Genomic DNA, 16,667 nt, shown 5'->3' with positions numbered 1-16,667 from the left:
GGCAGACATTTTGGGACCTCCCCCAGCCTGCATCAACCTGGGAACTTTGACCTGATTCAGCATTAATCTCTTCAAGGCGTGTCTCGCTGGGGCTGTGAGTTTTCTGTTGGAGTTGTGGATTGTGCTGGTTTCTTTGCTTGGCAGACACTTGGGGGCCTCCCCAGGCATCCCCTGACGGCTTGCCTCGGCTGAGGTGAGTGTTTGGGGGCCGGAGCGCGGCCGCTCCGCTGCGCTTCGCGGCCGCGCACTCCACCTCGCCAATGAGTACCACCACAACACGTAGAAAAACCCACAGCGTAAGCGAGACAATGGGGAGACTACGCAGACCAACTTCAACCATAGAGAATGAAGATGGAAACTCTGATGACCCAACAACGACCAACTACCTAAGCAGTCTTTCAGAAATGGAGTTTAGAGACGAAATATGGAGGTTGCTATCAGATATCAAAGAAAGTATAAATCAGAGCACTAATAAAAATCAAGAGAATATGAAGACAGAAATCAGAAAACTCCAAACTGAAATATCAGATCAGATAACAGGTCTGAAAAACTCAATAGACGAATTGAAGAACATAATGGATGAGTTTTCCAACAGGTTAACAGCAGCTGAGGATAGAATTAGTGCTTTAGAAGATGAGATGCATAACAACTTTACACAGCAGAAGAGATTAGAAAAAAACCTCAAATCAAATGATCAGACAATGGAAAATTTACTCAAAGAATATGAGAAGATGAAAATAGAAGTCTTTGATAAGCTCAACAGAAACAACTTCAGAATCATTGGAGTTCCAGAGACCCAAGAAGAAAATCTTCAGGAAGAATCAATGGTTAAGAACATCATCACAGAGAAACTACCAGAGCTAAAGAAAACATGTGACCAAATCCTGCATGCCCGAAGAGTACCAGCTAAAAAAGACCCCAGTAGAAACACCCCAAGACACATCCTAGTCACCATGATGAAACCCACCGATAGAGATAGAATACTGCAAGCAGCAAGATCGAAAAGGGAAATTACATTCCACGGAGCATCCTTGAAATTTACAGCAGACCTGTCACCAGAAACACTCAAGGCCAGAAGGCAGTGGTGGGACGTAGTGGCAAAACTCAATGAAATAAATGCTTCGCCAAGAATATTGCACCCAGCAAAACTAAGTTTCAGGTTTGACGGATGTATACACGGCTTCACAGATAAACAACAGCTCAAAATCTTTGCAGACTCAAAACCAGCCTTAAAAGAAAAACTGAAAGATCTACTCTAAAAACAAGACAGAACAAAAAACACACCAAACTTCTACACAAAGATGGCAATAAATCCCATGACAATTATTTCTCTCAATGTCAATGGACTAAATGCACCACTTAAGAGGCACAGAGTGGCGAAATGGATCAAAAAACTGAAGCCAACCTTCTGCTGTCTACAAGAAACACACCTGAATAGTCAGAATAAACATAGACTCAAAATCAAAGGCTGGAGGAAAATCATTCAAGCAAACAACACCCTTAAAAAAGCGGGGGTGGCCATACTAATATCAGATGACACAAACTTTATACTCAGAAAAATTGTAAGGGACAAAGATGGATATTATGTACTAATCAAGGGATTTGTACAGCAAGAAGAAATCACTCTCCTAAACATATACGCACCGAATGAGGGTCCAGCAAAGTATTTAATACAATTGTTGACAAATCTGAAGAAGGATATCAATAATAACACAATAATTGTGGGAGACCTCAACACAGGCTTGTCAACACTTGATAGGTCAACCAAATGGAAACCCAACAAAAATATACTAGACCTGCAAAAAGAAATGGATGAAAGAGGCCTAGTAGATATATATAGGGCACTCTATCCTCAGAAACCTGGATACACATTCTTTTCCAATGTACATGGATCATTCTCCAGGATAGATCATGTGCTGGCACATAAAACATACCTCCATAAAATAAAAAAGATAGACATTTTGCAGGCTGCCTTTGCTGACCACAAGGCTCTGAAGTTAGATGTGAACTGCAAAGGGACACAGAAGAAAAAATTTAACACCTGGAAGTTAAACAGCCTCATACTCAATAACCAGTGGGTCCGAGATGAAATCAAGGAGGAAATCAAAAGGTTCCTGGAAACAAATGACAATAAAGACACAAACTATCAGAACTTATGGGACACAGCAAAAGCAGTACTGAGAGGAAAATTTATAGCTTTGCAAGCACACATCAGGAAGGAAGAAGGAGCTTACCTGAGTAGCTTAATGACACAGCTAATAGAACTAGAAAGTGCTCAACAAAAGGACCCAAAAATAGGGAGACAGAAGGAAATAACAAAGCTGAGAGCAGAAATCAACGAAGTGGAAACCCAAAAAACAATCCGAAAGATCAACGAAAGCAGAAGTTGGTTCTTTGAAAAAATAAACAAGATTGATAGACCATTGGCAAAACTCACAAAGCAAAAGAAAGAGAGAAACTTGATAACGCGTATTAGAAATGAGAAGGGGGAGATCACTACAGATACTGCAGAGATTCAAAGGGTATTCAGAGAATACTTTGAGAAACTCTATGCCACTAAATATGAGAACCTGGAAGAAATGGATAAATTTCTGAACTCATATAACCTTCCACGGTTGAATAAAGAAGAGGTAGCATATCTAAACACCCCCATAACTATTGAGGAAATTAAAACTGTAATCAAAAATTTACCCAAAAACAAAAGCCCAGGCCCTGATGGATTCACGAATGAATTCTTTCAAACCTTTCAAGAGGAACTACTACCAATTCTGGCCAGGCTCTTTTATGAAATCGAAAAAACAGGAATACTTCCAAATAGCTTTTATGAAGCCAACATCACCTTAATACCAAAACCTGATAGAGATGCTGCCAAAAAAGAAAATTACAGACCAATATCCCTGATGAACACAGATGCAAAGATCCTCAACAAAATCCTGGCGAACAGGATCCAGTGCCTCATCAAGAAGATCATTCACTTTGATCAAGTAGGTTTCATCCCAGGAATGCAAGGATGGTTTAACATCCGTAAATCTATTAATATAATACACAACATAAACAACAACAAAAATAAAAATCACATGGTCATATCAATAGATGCAGAAAAAGCATTTGATAAGGTTCAACACCCATTCTTGATTAAAACTCTCAGCAAGATAGGAATAAAAGGAACCTTTCTCAATATAGTCAAAGCCATCTACCAGAAGCCAGTGGCAAATATTATCCTCAATGGAGAAAAACTAAAATCCTTTCCTCTAAATTCTGGTACAAGACAAGGCTGTCCTCTCTCACCACTCCTATTCAACATAGCACTGGAAGTACTTGCTATAGCGATTAGGCAAGAAAAAGATATCAAGGGAATTCAGATAGGAAAGGAAGAAGTCAAGCTCTCACTGTTTGCAGATGACATGATACTCTACTTAGAAAACCCTAAAGACTCTACCAAAAAGCTTCTAGAAATAATAGATTGGTATAGCAAAGTGGCAGGATACAAAATTAACACACAAAAATCAATGGCCTTTTTATACACGAATAATGATAGGGAAGAAATGGACATTAAGAGAACAATCCCATTCACATTAGTTCCACACAAACTCAAATATCTTGGAGTCAACCTGACTAAAGATGTGAAGGATCTATACAAAGAAAACTACAAAACACTGCTCCAAGAAATAAGAGAGGACACGCGGAAATGGAAACACATACCATGCTCATGGATTGGCAGGATCAACATCATTAAAATGGCAATACTTCCAAAAGCATTGTACAGATTTAACGCGATTCCTCTAAAGATACCCATGACATTTTTCAAAGAAGTGGATCAAATACTTCTGAAATTCATCTGGAACAACAAACAACCTCGAATAGCTAAAGCACTCCTTGGGAAAAGGAATATGGGAGGCATTACTTTCCCCAATTTTAAGTTGTATTACAAAGCAACAGTTATAAAAACAGCATGGTATTGGAATAAAAACAGACCCTCAGATCAGTGGAATAGGCTTGAGTACTCAGAGAAGGTTCCTCAGACATATAACCACCTTGTTTTTGATAAAGGAGCAAAAAATCCTAAATGGAGCAGGGAAAGCCTATTCAACAAGTGGTGTTGGCACAACTGGTTAACCACTTGCAAAAAAGCGAACTCAGACCCCCAGCTAACACCATATACAAAGGTAAAATCCAAATGGATTAAAGACCTTGATATCAGAACTGAAACTATAAGGTATATAGAACAACATGTAGGTGAAACACTCCAGGACATTGAGACTAAAGGCATCTTTAAGGAGGAGACAGCACTTTCCAAGCAAGTGGAAGCAGAGATAAACAGATGGGACTATATTAAGCTGAAAAGCTTCTGCATCTCAAAGGAAATAGTGCCCAGAATACAAAGGCCACCCACTGAGTGGGAGAAATTATTCACCCAATACACATCAGATAAAGGGCTAATATCCAAAATTTACAAGGTACTGACAGAACTATACAAGAAAAAAACAACTAACCCCATCAAAAAATGGGGAGAAGAAATGAACAGACACTTTGAAAAAGAAGAAAGGCAAATGGCCAAAAGGCACATGAAAAGATGTTCAACATCACTAATCGTCAGGGAGATGCAAATCAAAACTACTATGAGGTACCACCTCACGCCACTGAGATTGGCACACATCACAAAAAAGGAAAACAAGCAGTGCTGGCGGGGATGTGGAGAGAAAGGAACTCTTTTTCACTGCTGGTGGGAATGCCGTCTAGTACAACCTTTATGGAAAGCGATATGGAGATTCCTTCACAAACTGGAAATTGAGCTTCCATACGATCCAGCTATACCACTCCTAGGAATATACCCAAGAAGCACAAAAATACAATACAAAAAACCCTTCCTTACTCCTATATTCATTGCAGCGCTATTTACAATAGCCAGACTCTGGAAACAACCAAGATGCCCTTCAACAGATGAGTGGCTGAAGAAACTGGGGTACATATACACAATGGAATACTATGCAGCCATCAGGAGAGATGAAGTCATGAAATTTTCCAATACATGGATGTACATGGAATCTATTATGCTGAGTGAAGTAAGTCAGAGGGAGAGAGAAAGACGCAGAATGGTTTCACTCATCTATGGGCTTTAAGAAAAATGAAGGACATTTTTAACAATATCTCAGAGACAAGAGAGATGAGGGCTGGTAGGTGCAGCTCAGGACATGCAGCTCATCACATAGAGTGATGTGCAGTTGCAGAGATGACTACACTGAAAACTATCATAAAATGTGAATGAATGAGGGAAGTAGAAAGCCTGTCTCGAGTACAGGTGTGGGGGGTGGGGAGGAGGGAGATCTGGGAAATTGGTGGTGGGAATGTTACACCGGTGAAGGGGGGGTGCTCTTTACATGACTGTAATCATACAACTATAATCATGTTTGTAATCACGGTGTTTAAATAAAGATAAAAAAAAAAAAAAAAAAAAAAAAAGAAAGTGATTCATTTTTGCCCTTTAGGAAACAGGAGTAATTTTCATATTTCGAAATCTTGGCAAGAATATCTCTTCACAATAGGTGAGGAGGTTAGGAGGGAGCTACTTTCGGTGCCATCTGTCAAAAATTAACCCTCAGTAATACCCATAACTCTCAGAATATAAAGTATACTAAAATGTAAACAATAAATTATTTGTGTAATCTTGTTGAAAAAAAAAAAAAAAAAAAAAAAAAAAAAAAAAAAAAAAGAGCCAGAAATATAGGCAATGAAATATATCTCACCCCTTATAGGTGTGGAGAGCCAAGATCAGAGGTGTAGGACCACTGTGTCATTCCCTAAGACACACCAGCCTACCTACATCCCCCAGGGCCAACCAAATGTGCATGGAACCCCCATTATAGAGCTGCGCCTCACTGTTCCAGTTATGCTGGTGGTGAAGAGGAGCTGCTCAATGCTGCCTCACTTCAGCATCGTTGTGTTCTGGAATGGGTTGGGTGGGTGGCATGGACATGTGTTAGCTAATGGCCTGGGCAATCAGCATCCCAACTTGAAGGCTTCATTGTGCTGTGAACCTGAGACTCTCACCAGGGGCCCATAAGTCTTAGTTCCATAAGTCTTAGTTACCACCAAGCTGCTGAAAGATGAGTCTGAGTTCTTGGCGCTGAGTCCAGACTGTCTTCATAAACGGCCCCTTCACCAGTGTATGGAAATGCAAGCATGGTATTGGGGAAGCCATTCCTTGGGGTTTGCCTGAATAACAGAGCAGTAAAGGGTGCTAGGGTATACAAACCAAGTTTCCCCTGAGCAGTTAAAATAAAAAGTACTTAAGCTTCCTCCATTACAAAAGGCTGAGTGTTCACATGGTTGGGTGGGGGGGGGGGGGGATACACATGGGGATTATATCCTGGGGACCATCTGTATGGAGACATAATGGCCACTGTCCTTTACCAGAAACTGCCAGGTCCTGAGGGATTCTGGAATATTACGTTCAGTGAATCATAAAAAATAAAAGGGTGGAACTGAAGAGATAATCCAACAGGCTGGGACACGTGCTTTGCATGCAGGAGACCCAGGATCCATCTCCAGAACCTAGTGTTTTTTCAACAATGCCAGAACACTGCCACACAGAACACTGTGACAGAAAACAAAACTAACAAAAAAATGTTACAAGCTTGGGAGAGGCAAGAGGCACAGTTATAGTTCAGGGGACAAGAGTATGTGCTTTGCAGGTATGAGCCCGACTGTCTGGTGTGCTCCTAAAACAAAATAAAATAAAAAAGTAAAATGAGCCAGAGTGATAGCACAGAAGGTAGGGCATTTGCCTTCCACTTGGCCAACCTGGGTTCAATCTCTAGATCCCAGATGGTCCCCCATATCCACCAGGAATGACTCCTGAGTGCAAAGCCAGGAGTAACTCTGAGCACCACTAGGTGTGGCCCAAAAACCAAACAGACAAACAAAAAAATGAAAGTAGTCTGTGCTGATGTATCACATAACATCCGCAGCTTTAGAGAGAAGCTCCTCAGACCTGCTAATGTTCCTGTTGCATCGCATGACTCTGCTTTGAGTGGGCTCAGTTAAACAGAAAAGGGAGTCAATTCAGGGAATGAAGGTCATGTGTCAAAACATCAAATTTGGCATTTTTGCATCTCCCTGGATTTGAGAATTAGGGTCTAAGGGTCTGAACATAGATATCAGGTGGGTCAGAATGCAAACCTTCTTGGCTCAGGAATAGTCCCCACACATTTTTCTCTCTACCCTTCAGACAGTTTCCTACACTCAGTTCCTGTTACCCACAAATGCCTTTGGAGCCCGGAGAAATACCATCGACTCCACCTCCTCCTTCTCCCAGTTCAGAAACCTCAGCCACCGTAGTCTCTCCATCGGTCGTGCAAGCAGCACCCAGGGGAGCCTTGATACAGGTAACATGGACTTGAGTGGTAGAGGTGGAGCCCAGGGTTGGAAAAGCTGGACTGTACATTGAGAGTGGGGAGCAGGTGCCCCAGGAACTCATGCTTAGTGTGAGGTCAGTTCAGGTGCAGACTGTGTCCTAGGTCTGCTCCTCCCCTCCCCTAGGAGAAATGTCACATTTACTTGCCCCCCACATCCACCAGCTTGGTGGAGCTCCTGACTTCTCTCCACATTCAGCTTCCTATCTCAGTAACTCTTCACTTCTGACCTTTATTTTTAATGTGTTTTAGTGGGCCTTTTCCCCAAATGGGCAAGACTTTGGTGGGAGAACTCCTTAGATATGACTATAGTGGGAGTTAGGGGTCAGCTGCCACTCAAAGAGGCTCACCCAGCTTCCAAAATGGCCTCCTAGCCTTTGTCAGGAGAGATACACAGAGGTGCTGTGTTACTGCTACTTTCTAAGAAATTCCAGAAAATTCTGTGGGCCTGTCTAAGAACTGAGTTTGGAAACCCTGCCCTATTCTGGCCTCCTCTGCCATTTACAGCCTGAACCTTTGGATGCTGACATTTGCATCCAGACAGATGCCAAACTTTTCTCAAATGTTTTTATACCGCACCTCTGTTTCTGGCTAATGAGACCTGCAGTCTTGAACTGTGAGCCTTTGTGGTGCCATGTTCGTCATCTTCATCTCCTCGGGCATATTCTGTGAGGCTCTGTGTTCTTCCAGGCGTGAGAAGCAGGATGTGGAATTTTGTAAAAGGGCACATGTGTCAGAATGTCCGTTCAAGGGGCACGGACATGCAGCAGCACTCCTAAATATCCAAGGGTGTGAATGCCTATGCCGGCTGGCTTGAAACCCACCACTGGGCCATTTGTTCTCCCAGCAACTGCTTAGGATGGTCTGGGATCCCTTTTGATCACCATTGTGTGTACCCCTCAGGTAGTGAGCTGGGAGACTTCGTGGACTACGACCCCAACCTCCTGGATGACCCCCAGTGGCCTTGTGGCAAGCACAAGCGAGTTCTGATCTTCCCTTCATACATGGTGAGTAGTGATTGGGACACCCTCCCAGTCTCTGCTGCCTCAGATTTGAGGACCCTTTCCAAGGAGGTCTCTACTATCCTCCATCTCCATCTGCAGACCCACTGCTGGCAGTGCCCAGTTCCCACTTAGTACTCTTCTTTCTTTTTCTTTCTTTTCTTTTTTTTTTTCTTTTCTTCTTTCTTTCTTTTTTCTTTCTTTTCTTTTTTTTCTTTTTCTTTCTTTCTTTCTTTCTTCTTTCTTTCTTCTTTCTTTCTTTCTTTCTTTCTTTCTTTCTTTCTTTCTTTCTTCTTTTTTCTTCTTTCTTTCTTTCTTTCTTTCTTTCTTTCTTTCTTTCTTTCTTTCTCTCTCTCTCTCTCTTTTTCTTTCTTTCTTTCTCTCTTTCTTTTCTTCTTTCTTTCGTCTTTCTGTCTTTCTCTTTCTTTTTCTTCTTTCTTTTGTCTTTCTGTCTTTATTTTTCCCTCTCCCTCCCTCCCTCCCTCCCTTCCTTCCTTCCTCCCTCCCTCCCCCCTCCCTCCCTCCCTCCCTTCCTTCCTTCCTCCCTCCCTCCCTCCTCCCTCCCTCCCTCCCTCCCTCCCTCCCTCCCTTCCTTCCTTCCTTCCTTCCTTCCTTCCTTCCTTCCTCTTTTTCTTTTCTGTTTTTGATTTTGTTCCACATTCTGCAGTAATTCCTTGCTCTGCACTCAGGAATTACTTCTTTTTGTGGGGCGACATCCTGCAATGCTCAGGGGGTCTCTCCTAGCCCTGCATTCGGGATTCAGACAAGCACCCTGCCCAATATACTATCTCTAGCCCCTCCCTTGTGAATTCATGGCAGCACTAGCCTCTGGCCGCTCTGTAAGCAGCATGAACAGGACTATAGAGGACAGGATTCTCTTCTTGAGAGGGAAAGTACGCCAATGTGGTCAAACAATGTGCTCCATGGGCTCCCATCTCCTCCTTAATGTTGTTTCAGCTTCTGCTTCTGGCTGAATCCATTTCCCACTGCTGTAGCCCCAGTGGAAAGGGTGGGCTGTACTGTGCTTCTCAAGACCTAATGAGGCAAGGATTAGGGTATAGCAGGAGAGGTTAGGGCAGGGTGGACCTCCCTGGAACCTCCAGAGTCAGCCTCCCAGGTGGAATACCGACCCCAGTATTCCCAACTCCCTTCTCCTAACAAGACTTGCATGGTCAAAATTTACTACCCTCTCGTGCCCTGGCTCTTTGACAGCCTTTCTGTCCTTGGTGCAAGTAGAGGGTTCTTTCTAATTTTAGGTTCTTAGCCAGAGGGGGCTCAGTCCCCAGGAACCCAGAGGGAATCTGAACACTCCTGTGATGCTTAAAGCACCACCTGTCTCATCATTAAACATTTGGCAAGTAGCTGACATCAGAGACAGAGGGCAGAGCTCAGGCTGATGCCAGCTACATCCAGCCTTTGTTTAGAAATATTTTGTATCTGCCAGGTTCGAGGTAAATTCGCAAAGGCAGTTTTTGGAAAACCCATACTCCTCCCTAATTCTCTCATCCTCTTGCCCAATTCTTAACCGGGGGCGGGGAAGTCATGCATGATTGTCTTTTCTTCCCTACCCTTTAGATAAATTGCTTCTTTTTAAAAATCAGTTTGAGGGCCGGAGAGATAGCATGGAGCTAGGGCATTTACCTTGCATGCAGAAGGACAGTGGTTCGAATCCTGGCACCCCATATGGTATCCTGAGCCTGCCAGGAGCGATTTCTGAGTGCAGAGCCAGGAGTAACCCCTGAGTGCTGCCGGGTGGGACCCAAATAAACAAACAAGAAAAAAATAAAAAAATAAATCAGTTTGAGCAGTGAGATAGTACAGTGGGTTAAGTTGCTTTGGCTTGTATGCAGCTGACCCTTGTTTGATCTATGATGCTGCTTGTGGCTGCCTGACTTCTTACTAGGGGAAATCCCTGAGCACAAACCCAGAAGTAAGCCCTAACCATTGTAGGTGTGACCCAAACACACCCTCCACTGCCTAAGAATAATAATAAAACAAGACTTTATTCCTATCAGCTAACTCGTCATAGGTTTTTTTTAATGAATGGCTGTAATGGCTCAGGAAGGAACAACAGAAGGTCGGGGCCTATGTACAGATTCTTTGGGTTGTTCCTTGCCTTAGTTCACTTTACTAAGTAATGTGGGCAGGAAACTGGCTCCGGGAGTGAATCTGCGTAAGCAGTCACAGTTAACAGACAGGAAGCTGGGGTCAGGCACAGAGGCTAGAACCTCTGAACCTCCCCCTCAGTAGACAGGGGAGACACTATACTTGTTAGGGTCAATATCAGAACTCTAGTTTTGCTCTGGGAGGGTATACTGTGTCTCACTGCTGTGAGGTTTGACAGGCAGTCCTTCATAGGCGGTAGCAGTGTTTTCTGCTTTCTTGGCTGACAGCTGGAGCCAGCCACTCAGCACCTTTTCATCTCAAGTGATTTCTCTTGTGTGCGTTCAGGATGGCTGCGCACACAGGTCTTTCTTCTTCCCAGGACCGAATGCAGGATGAGGAGCCAGTTCAGCAGAATGCCTCTGTACTCCTTGTCTTCTATCCCCAAGTGGGTCATTTTTCATTTGGCACATTGGCTCTGCTGATCGTGCTTCCTATAGGAGTTCATTTTTTCCTAAAAGGATAAAAATGCTTTTGAACTATATTTGCCTAGGTGGCTTCGTAAGAAATATATTCCCAGTATTCTAGTCATGGATATTGGCACCTTTGATCCAGTGTGGGACTTCTACTTCTCCTGTCTGCTCTGAGTGATAGTTGGAGTTATTGTGTTAAAAATAAGCTTAAATCAGCTCTCAGGAGACCATCAGTAGAAGCAAGCATGGGTCATAGAACTCTGAACTTTGCAGCAGACTTACAGAATCAAGAACGAGTGAAGGATTTATTTGCTGGCTTGCTATATTTTATATGTTGGGTCAGAGTTTTAATACGTCTGCTCCAGCAATATTGACTGAGTTACTATGGTCCAGTATGATATTTCTTCCGACAGAGGAACAAACTAATCACAGTCTGCTCTCCTTTAGCTCAGAGAGAGTAGCCGGGCCATGAACAAATGGGCAAATCTCTATTGAGGAGGTGAGGAGGGACCCATCTTAGAAATGAGGATGGAGGTAGAAGGTGTTTATCAGGGAAACTTCAGAGGAGATGGCATTGAAGTGAACTCAAAGGGCTGAGAAGGGGCAGCCAGGCCAGACCTCATTAGGGGGCCTGTCCCTTGATGTATGGAAGAACAGATTTGTGTAAAATCGGTACTTTTAGCCACTAAACTCATTTTTCTTCCTTCTGCATGTATGTACATGGTGCTATCTCACACCTCTCCTCCTTTACACCCACACAGTTGGGCTGATCTTAAATTAGGCCAAACCAGCACAGGCCCAGATCCTGAGAACTAGGGGCTGTTTTTGTATTTTAGGGTATTCTATTCCTGTGGAATTTCAGGGTCTGAAATTTACTCTGTGACTTCCACAGAGTAAAACAACCCTGAAAGTAATGAACTGGTTCTTTTACCCCATCAAAACCTATAGTGTCCTTTCTCCTTTCCCTTCTCTCTTCATGATATGGCATCTTTCACATAGATCAAATGTGTTCACTTATCTAGTTTCATGATTCGGGTGCCTCTATTCTGACCAAAGTATAGAGCATTTCAGCCCAGAGAGAGGCCCCAATCTGCTTTGCATGCTGGAGACCCAGTTTCCATCCCACCCCCTATAAAGTCCCTTGAGCACCCCCCAGGAGTCAACCCCAGCACAGAGCCAGGACTAGCCCCCACAGCACTGTGGGCTATAGCTTCCCCAACCCCCCAACATATTTAGAACATTTTTATCTTCTTACAACGTTCCCTCCTACCTCTATAAATCTGCTTCCCCTTCCTTTTCACTTTTATCAGCATAGATGAGTTCCAACTCTTTGGGAATTTCATATATATGGAATCATAATTTTAAAATAAAATTTTATTATTTATGATTGATTTACAATAAGTAAAATGCCAGAGATAGCTTCATTTCACTATATTTGTGTTCCCACACATTTATATGTTATATGCTATCTTTCAATTCAGATGTTATCCTCTGTCCATTTCTTACATCCCCCTGCCTTTTCTCTAGTGACAACTATTTTTTCCAGACTCTCAAATATTACTGTATTTTTTTCAGCTTGTTTTCATTTTTATATATTCACCTGTGAATGGCTTCATCCAATAATTTTCTTTCACTTCTGGCATTTCTTTCTCTTTTTTTTTTTTTTAGTGGTTTTTGGGACACATCAAGTGGTACTCAGGGGTTACTCCTGCCTCTGTGCTCATAAATTGCTCCTGGCAGGCTCAAGGGACCATGTGGGATGCCGGAGATAGAAACTGGGTCTATCCTGAGTAGGCTGTGTGCAGGGCAAATGCCCTACCACTGTGCTATCACTTCAACCCCCCTGACATTTCTTTGAGCATAATTACTTCAAGTTCTATCCATGTTGAAAAAGATACAACCTCTTTATTTTTAGATTGGTAGTTGAATTACCTGTACTACAACTTCTTTATTTAATCATTAGGAGATGATGTTTGGGTTGACTCCATGACTCGATATGTGCATGTGCATGTTTTGTCTACTTGTTAATAATGCTGAAGTGAACATGGATGTGCCTATATTCTTTTGAATTAGGTTTTTACATCTTTCAGATAAGTACCTCTGAGAACTATGCTACAAGATTTTAAATTTTTGAAAAATGTTCACACCATTTTCTGTTACGATCACACCAACTTATATTTTTTACTAATAGTGTATAAGAGCTTCTTTTTTCCATTTTTTGGCCAACATTTTTGTTTGTTTGTTTTTGTTTGGGGGCCACATTCGGCGGTGCTCAGGGGTTCCTCCTGTCTCTGCGCTCAGAAGTCGCTCCTGGCAGGCTCAGGAGACCATATGGGATGCTGGGATTAGAACCATTGTCCATCCTGGATCAGCTGTGTTCAAGGCAAACACCCTACTGCTGTGTTATCTCTGTGGTCCCCTCTTGCCAACATTTTTGTTTCCAACTTTTTCCACCTAGGGTGTGGTCTAGATTTTTAATTTCCCTCATGATACATGAAGTAAAGCTTGTGTGTGTGTGTGTGTGTGTGTGTGAGAGAGAGAGAGAGAGAGAGAGAGAGAGAGAGAGAGAGAGAGAGAGAGAGAGAGAGAGAGAGAGAGAGAGAGAGAAGTAAAAACATTTAATTTAGAAATTCTGAGGAAGGGGAGGGAGACAATAAAAAAGGGAGAGAGTAACACACTCAAAAAAGAGAGCAGACTTCTTCAATGTTGAAGAGAGCCCAACTCTAGCATGGAAGTAGGAAAGTCCACATCTTGAGAGGGAAGGTGTGGTCGATATGTGCATGTGGGTGCTGTGTTCATGGACTAGGGAGCATATATGCTGAAGTAAGTCTTTTTGGATTGTAATTTGTTGGTCCACACCAAGCAGTGCTGGGGCCACCATTTGACTGGGTGCTTAGGGGCTGCTCCCAGAGTTCCTTAGAGTTTTGGTCTTTAGATATCCAGGGGTGCTTAGGAGCTGCTCCTCACTTGTTGTCCAGGGGCCACTCCAGATGGTACACAGAGACCATGCAATGCCAGGGATAGAAGCCAGACTTCCTGCATGCAAAGTTTGTGCTCCAGGCTATCTCCCTAGTCCTTATTCCCAAATTTTTATCATATATAGATGAATCTTCTCAAATGCCTTTTTGGCCTCTATTGATATGATCAAGTGATGCTTGCCCTTTTTTTTTAATGTGTATTACATTTCGTGATTTGAGTATATTGAACCATCTTTGAATTTGTGGAATAAATCCCATTTGGTCATGATGATTCTTTTGATGTAATGTTGAATTCAATTTGCTGAGGATTGGATTGAGTATTTTGGCATGTATATCTCATCAGAGATACTGACCTTTAATTAGAATTTTAGAACACAGAGATAGTGTTCTTGTGTGTGTGTTGTCTGTCTTGTTTTAATAGCAGTATAATATTGGCCTAGTAAAATATGTAGTATGCTTTTCTTTATTTTAAGATTTTGAGACAGTTAAGTAACATATCTTTGAATAATTGGCAAAATTTATTAGTGAAACTATTTGATCCTATGCTTTGTATGTAGGGAAGGTTCACTGTTTTTATAACTTCAAGCTCTTTCTTCCTGTTTTATTCTTTAAAAATTGCATGGTTTTAAAAACATGCTCATTTCTTCTAGGGTGTCCAATTTGCTTGTATATATTTCTTCATAGTGGTATATTATAACATGTTTGTACTGCTGTGGTATCTGTTGTGATTTTGTCTTTTAGTCTTCATTTTCATTAGGGCTAGCTTTTTTCTTTAGTGAACCTACCAAAAGGCTTATCCATTTAGTTTTTTCTTTCAGAGAACCAACTCCTGATTGGCTTTGATCTTTAGTGTAAGCTTTAAAGTTTCTCTTTTATTTGCCACTATTTTATATTATTTCCTTCCTACTATTCTTTTGTTTTTGTACTTTTTCTAATTCCTTAGTGTAAGACAATGTTTTTTGATGCTATGAATTTTCTTTTTAATACTATTTTTGCTGCATCCAGTGGGATCTGATAGTTTGTCTCTTCATTTTTACTGCTCTCCAGGTAATTTTTCCACTTCTTTAAATTTTTTTTATCCAAGCATCGGTCAAAGACATGACATATGATCTACATGTTTGAGCTTTTTTCAGTTTTCACTGATTTCTAATTTCCCACCATTGTAATCATAAAAATGTGCTAGAGTGGTGTTGGTTTTATCATATTCCTCTAAACAACTTAGGAACATTCACTATGTTTCATATGTCAGTTATTTGGTTTGTTTTTAATTGATTAATCAGGGCTAGGGGCCAGAGACATAGCATGGAGGTAAGGCATGATTCAAATCTCAGCATCCCATGTGGTCCCCCAAGCCTGCCAGGAGCAATTTCTGAGTGTAGAGCCAGGAGTAACCCATGAGTGTTGCCGGATGTGATCCAAAAACAAAAACAAAAACAAAAAGGTGGGCTTCCTTTTATTTATCCATGCTCTTATTGAAGCAACTGGGTTGTTTTAAGTTTAGGGATATTGTTACTTAAAACATTCTTGTGCAAGTCTCATTGTGGGTGTCTATTTTATTTTTATTTGGTAAATACCTAGGAACAGATTTACTGAATTACATTGTAGGTTCTGTTAACCAGCTAACATATAGTTGGATGCATCTTTTTGTTCCTGTTTATTCAGAGTGTAAGATAAAACCTCCATCCTCTGCTTCAGTGAGGATGTGTCTTGTATAGGGAGGATTCCAGAGGTGAACATTTCCCTGACACTCAGAAAGAAGCCTATTATTTACAGAGTCTAAATGATAGCCTTTTTAAATTGTCTTGCATCCTTAGTTCTATTGCTTTTGTCTGTACACACGCAAGATAAACACTTCATTCTTGAGCTAAAAGCTCTGGCTCCTCCACTTTTATTTTTAACTTTGACCCATACAAGTCACACACACACACACACACCCTTTTTTTTTTCTGCTATGAAATTGCAAAGGCAAAATTTTGAAGTAAAAACAAAATCTTCTGGGGTAGATATGGAAAACAAATTGCAGCTGTCCCTGTGGTTTGGGCCTTGAAGTTTCCAGAAGGTGACCACAGGCCTTGAGGTGCTGAGCCTCCTCCCAGTGCCTGCAGGCTTCTGTGGGGCCTTAGCTAATGATGGTGTTTCTGGGGACCGGAAGGGAGGGTAGAAGGTCTCTTGTCAGAATCGAATGTTGCCTGCTTTGTGCGTTGACTGGCTTGTAATTAAAGTTTCATAGAGAGTGGCTATTTATCACTCCAACCTGGCAGCTGAAAGCTGTGGTGGTTTTGCTCCCTGCTTTGCCACCCTTCATGGGTGTGGAGAACAAGTAGAGGAGAAAGTAAGTGGAAGAACTGACTGTGATTATGCCAGCAAAATTAATGTTGTTTGAATGGGTTTAGGGATCCTTTTCCTTTCTCGGGATGAAATCCCTCTCTGATAGCAGATCTTCGTGGTAATGGTAGGTTTACAGTCTCCAAAGATCACAATGACTCCATCTCTGTAATAAAGTGACTCTTCTTTTATTTACTTCATCATTGCCCATCAAGAAACCCATTCCCCTCCCATTTTAGGGGGAAGGGGTCACACTAGGCAGTGCTCAGGGCTTACATCACAGATCACTTCTGTCAGTGATTGGGGGACTATATGGGGTGCCAGGGATCCAACGTGGGTTGGTTGTACGCAAGGCAAATGCCCTACACACTGTAC

The 16,667-nt window shown here is 41.9% G+C and overlaps 1 protein-coding gene across 1 annotated transcript in view; it reads left to right on the top strand.

Annotated features, from left to right (window-relative positions):
• The window catches only part of CABLES1 (Cdk5 and Abl enzyme substrate 1), a 121,622-nt gene that overhangs the window by 94,052 nt on the left and 10,903 nt on the right, over positions 1–16,667 (top strand). The window contains exons 6-7 of the mRNA XM_049770054.1: positions 7,229–7,385; positions 8,316–8,419. Of these exons, the coding sequence (XP_049626011.1) occupies positions 7,229–7,385; positions 8,316–8,419 (261 nt within the window). The remainder of the gene's footprint in view (positions 1–7,228; positions 7,386–8,315; positions 8,420–16,667) is intronic.

This window comes from Suncus etruscus, chromosome 3 (genome assembly GCF_024139225.1).
Source record: "Suncus etruscus isolate mSunEtr1 chromosome 3, mSunEtr1.pri.cur, whole genome shotgun sequence".
NCBI classification, from domain to species: domain Eukaryota; kingdom Metazoa; phylum Chordata; class Mammalia; order Eulipotyphla; family Soricidae; genus Suncus; species Suncus etruscus.
The sequence above is the reverse complement of the archived record's forward strand: the minus strand, read 5'-3'. Positions and strand labels throughout refer to the sequence as shown.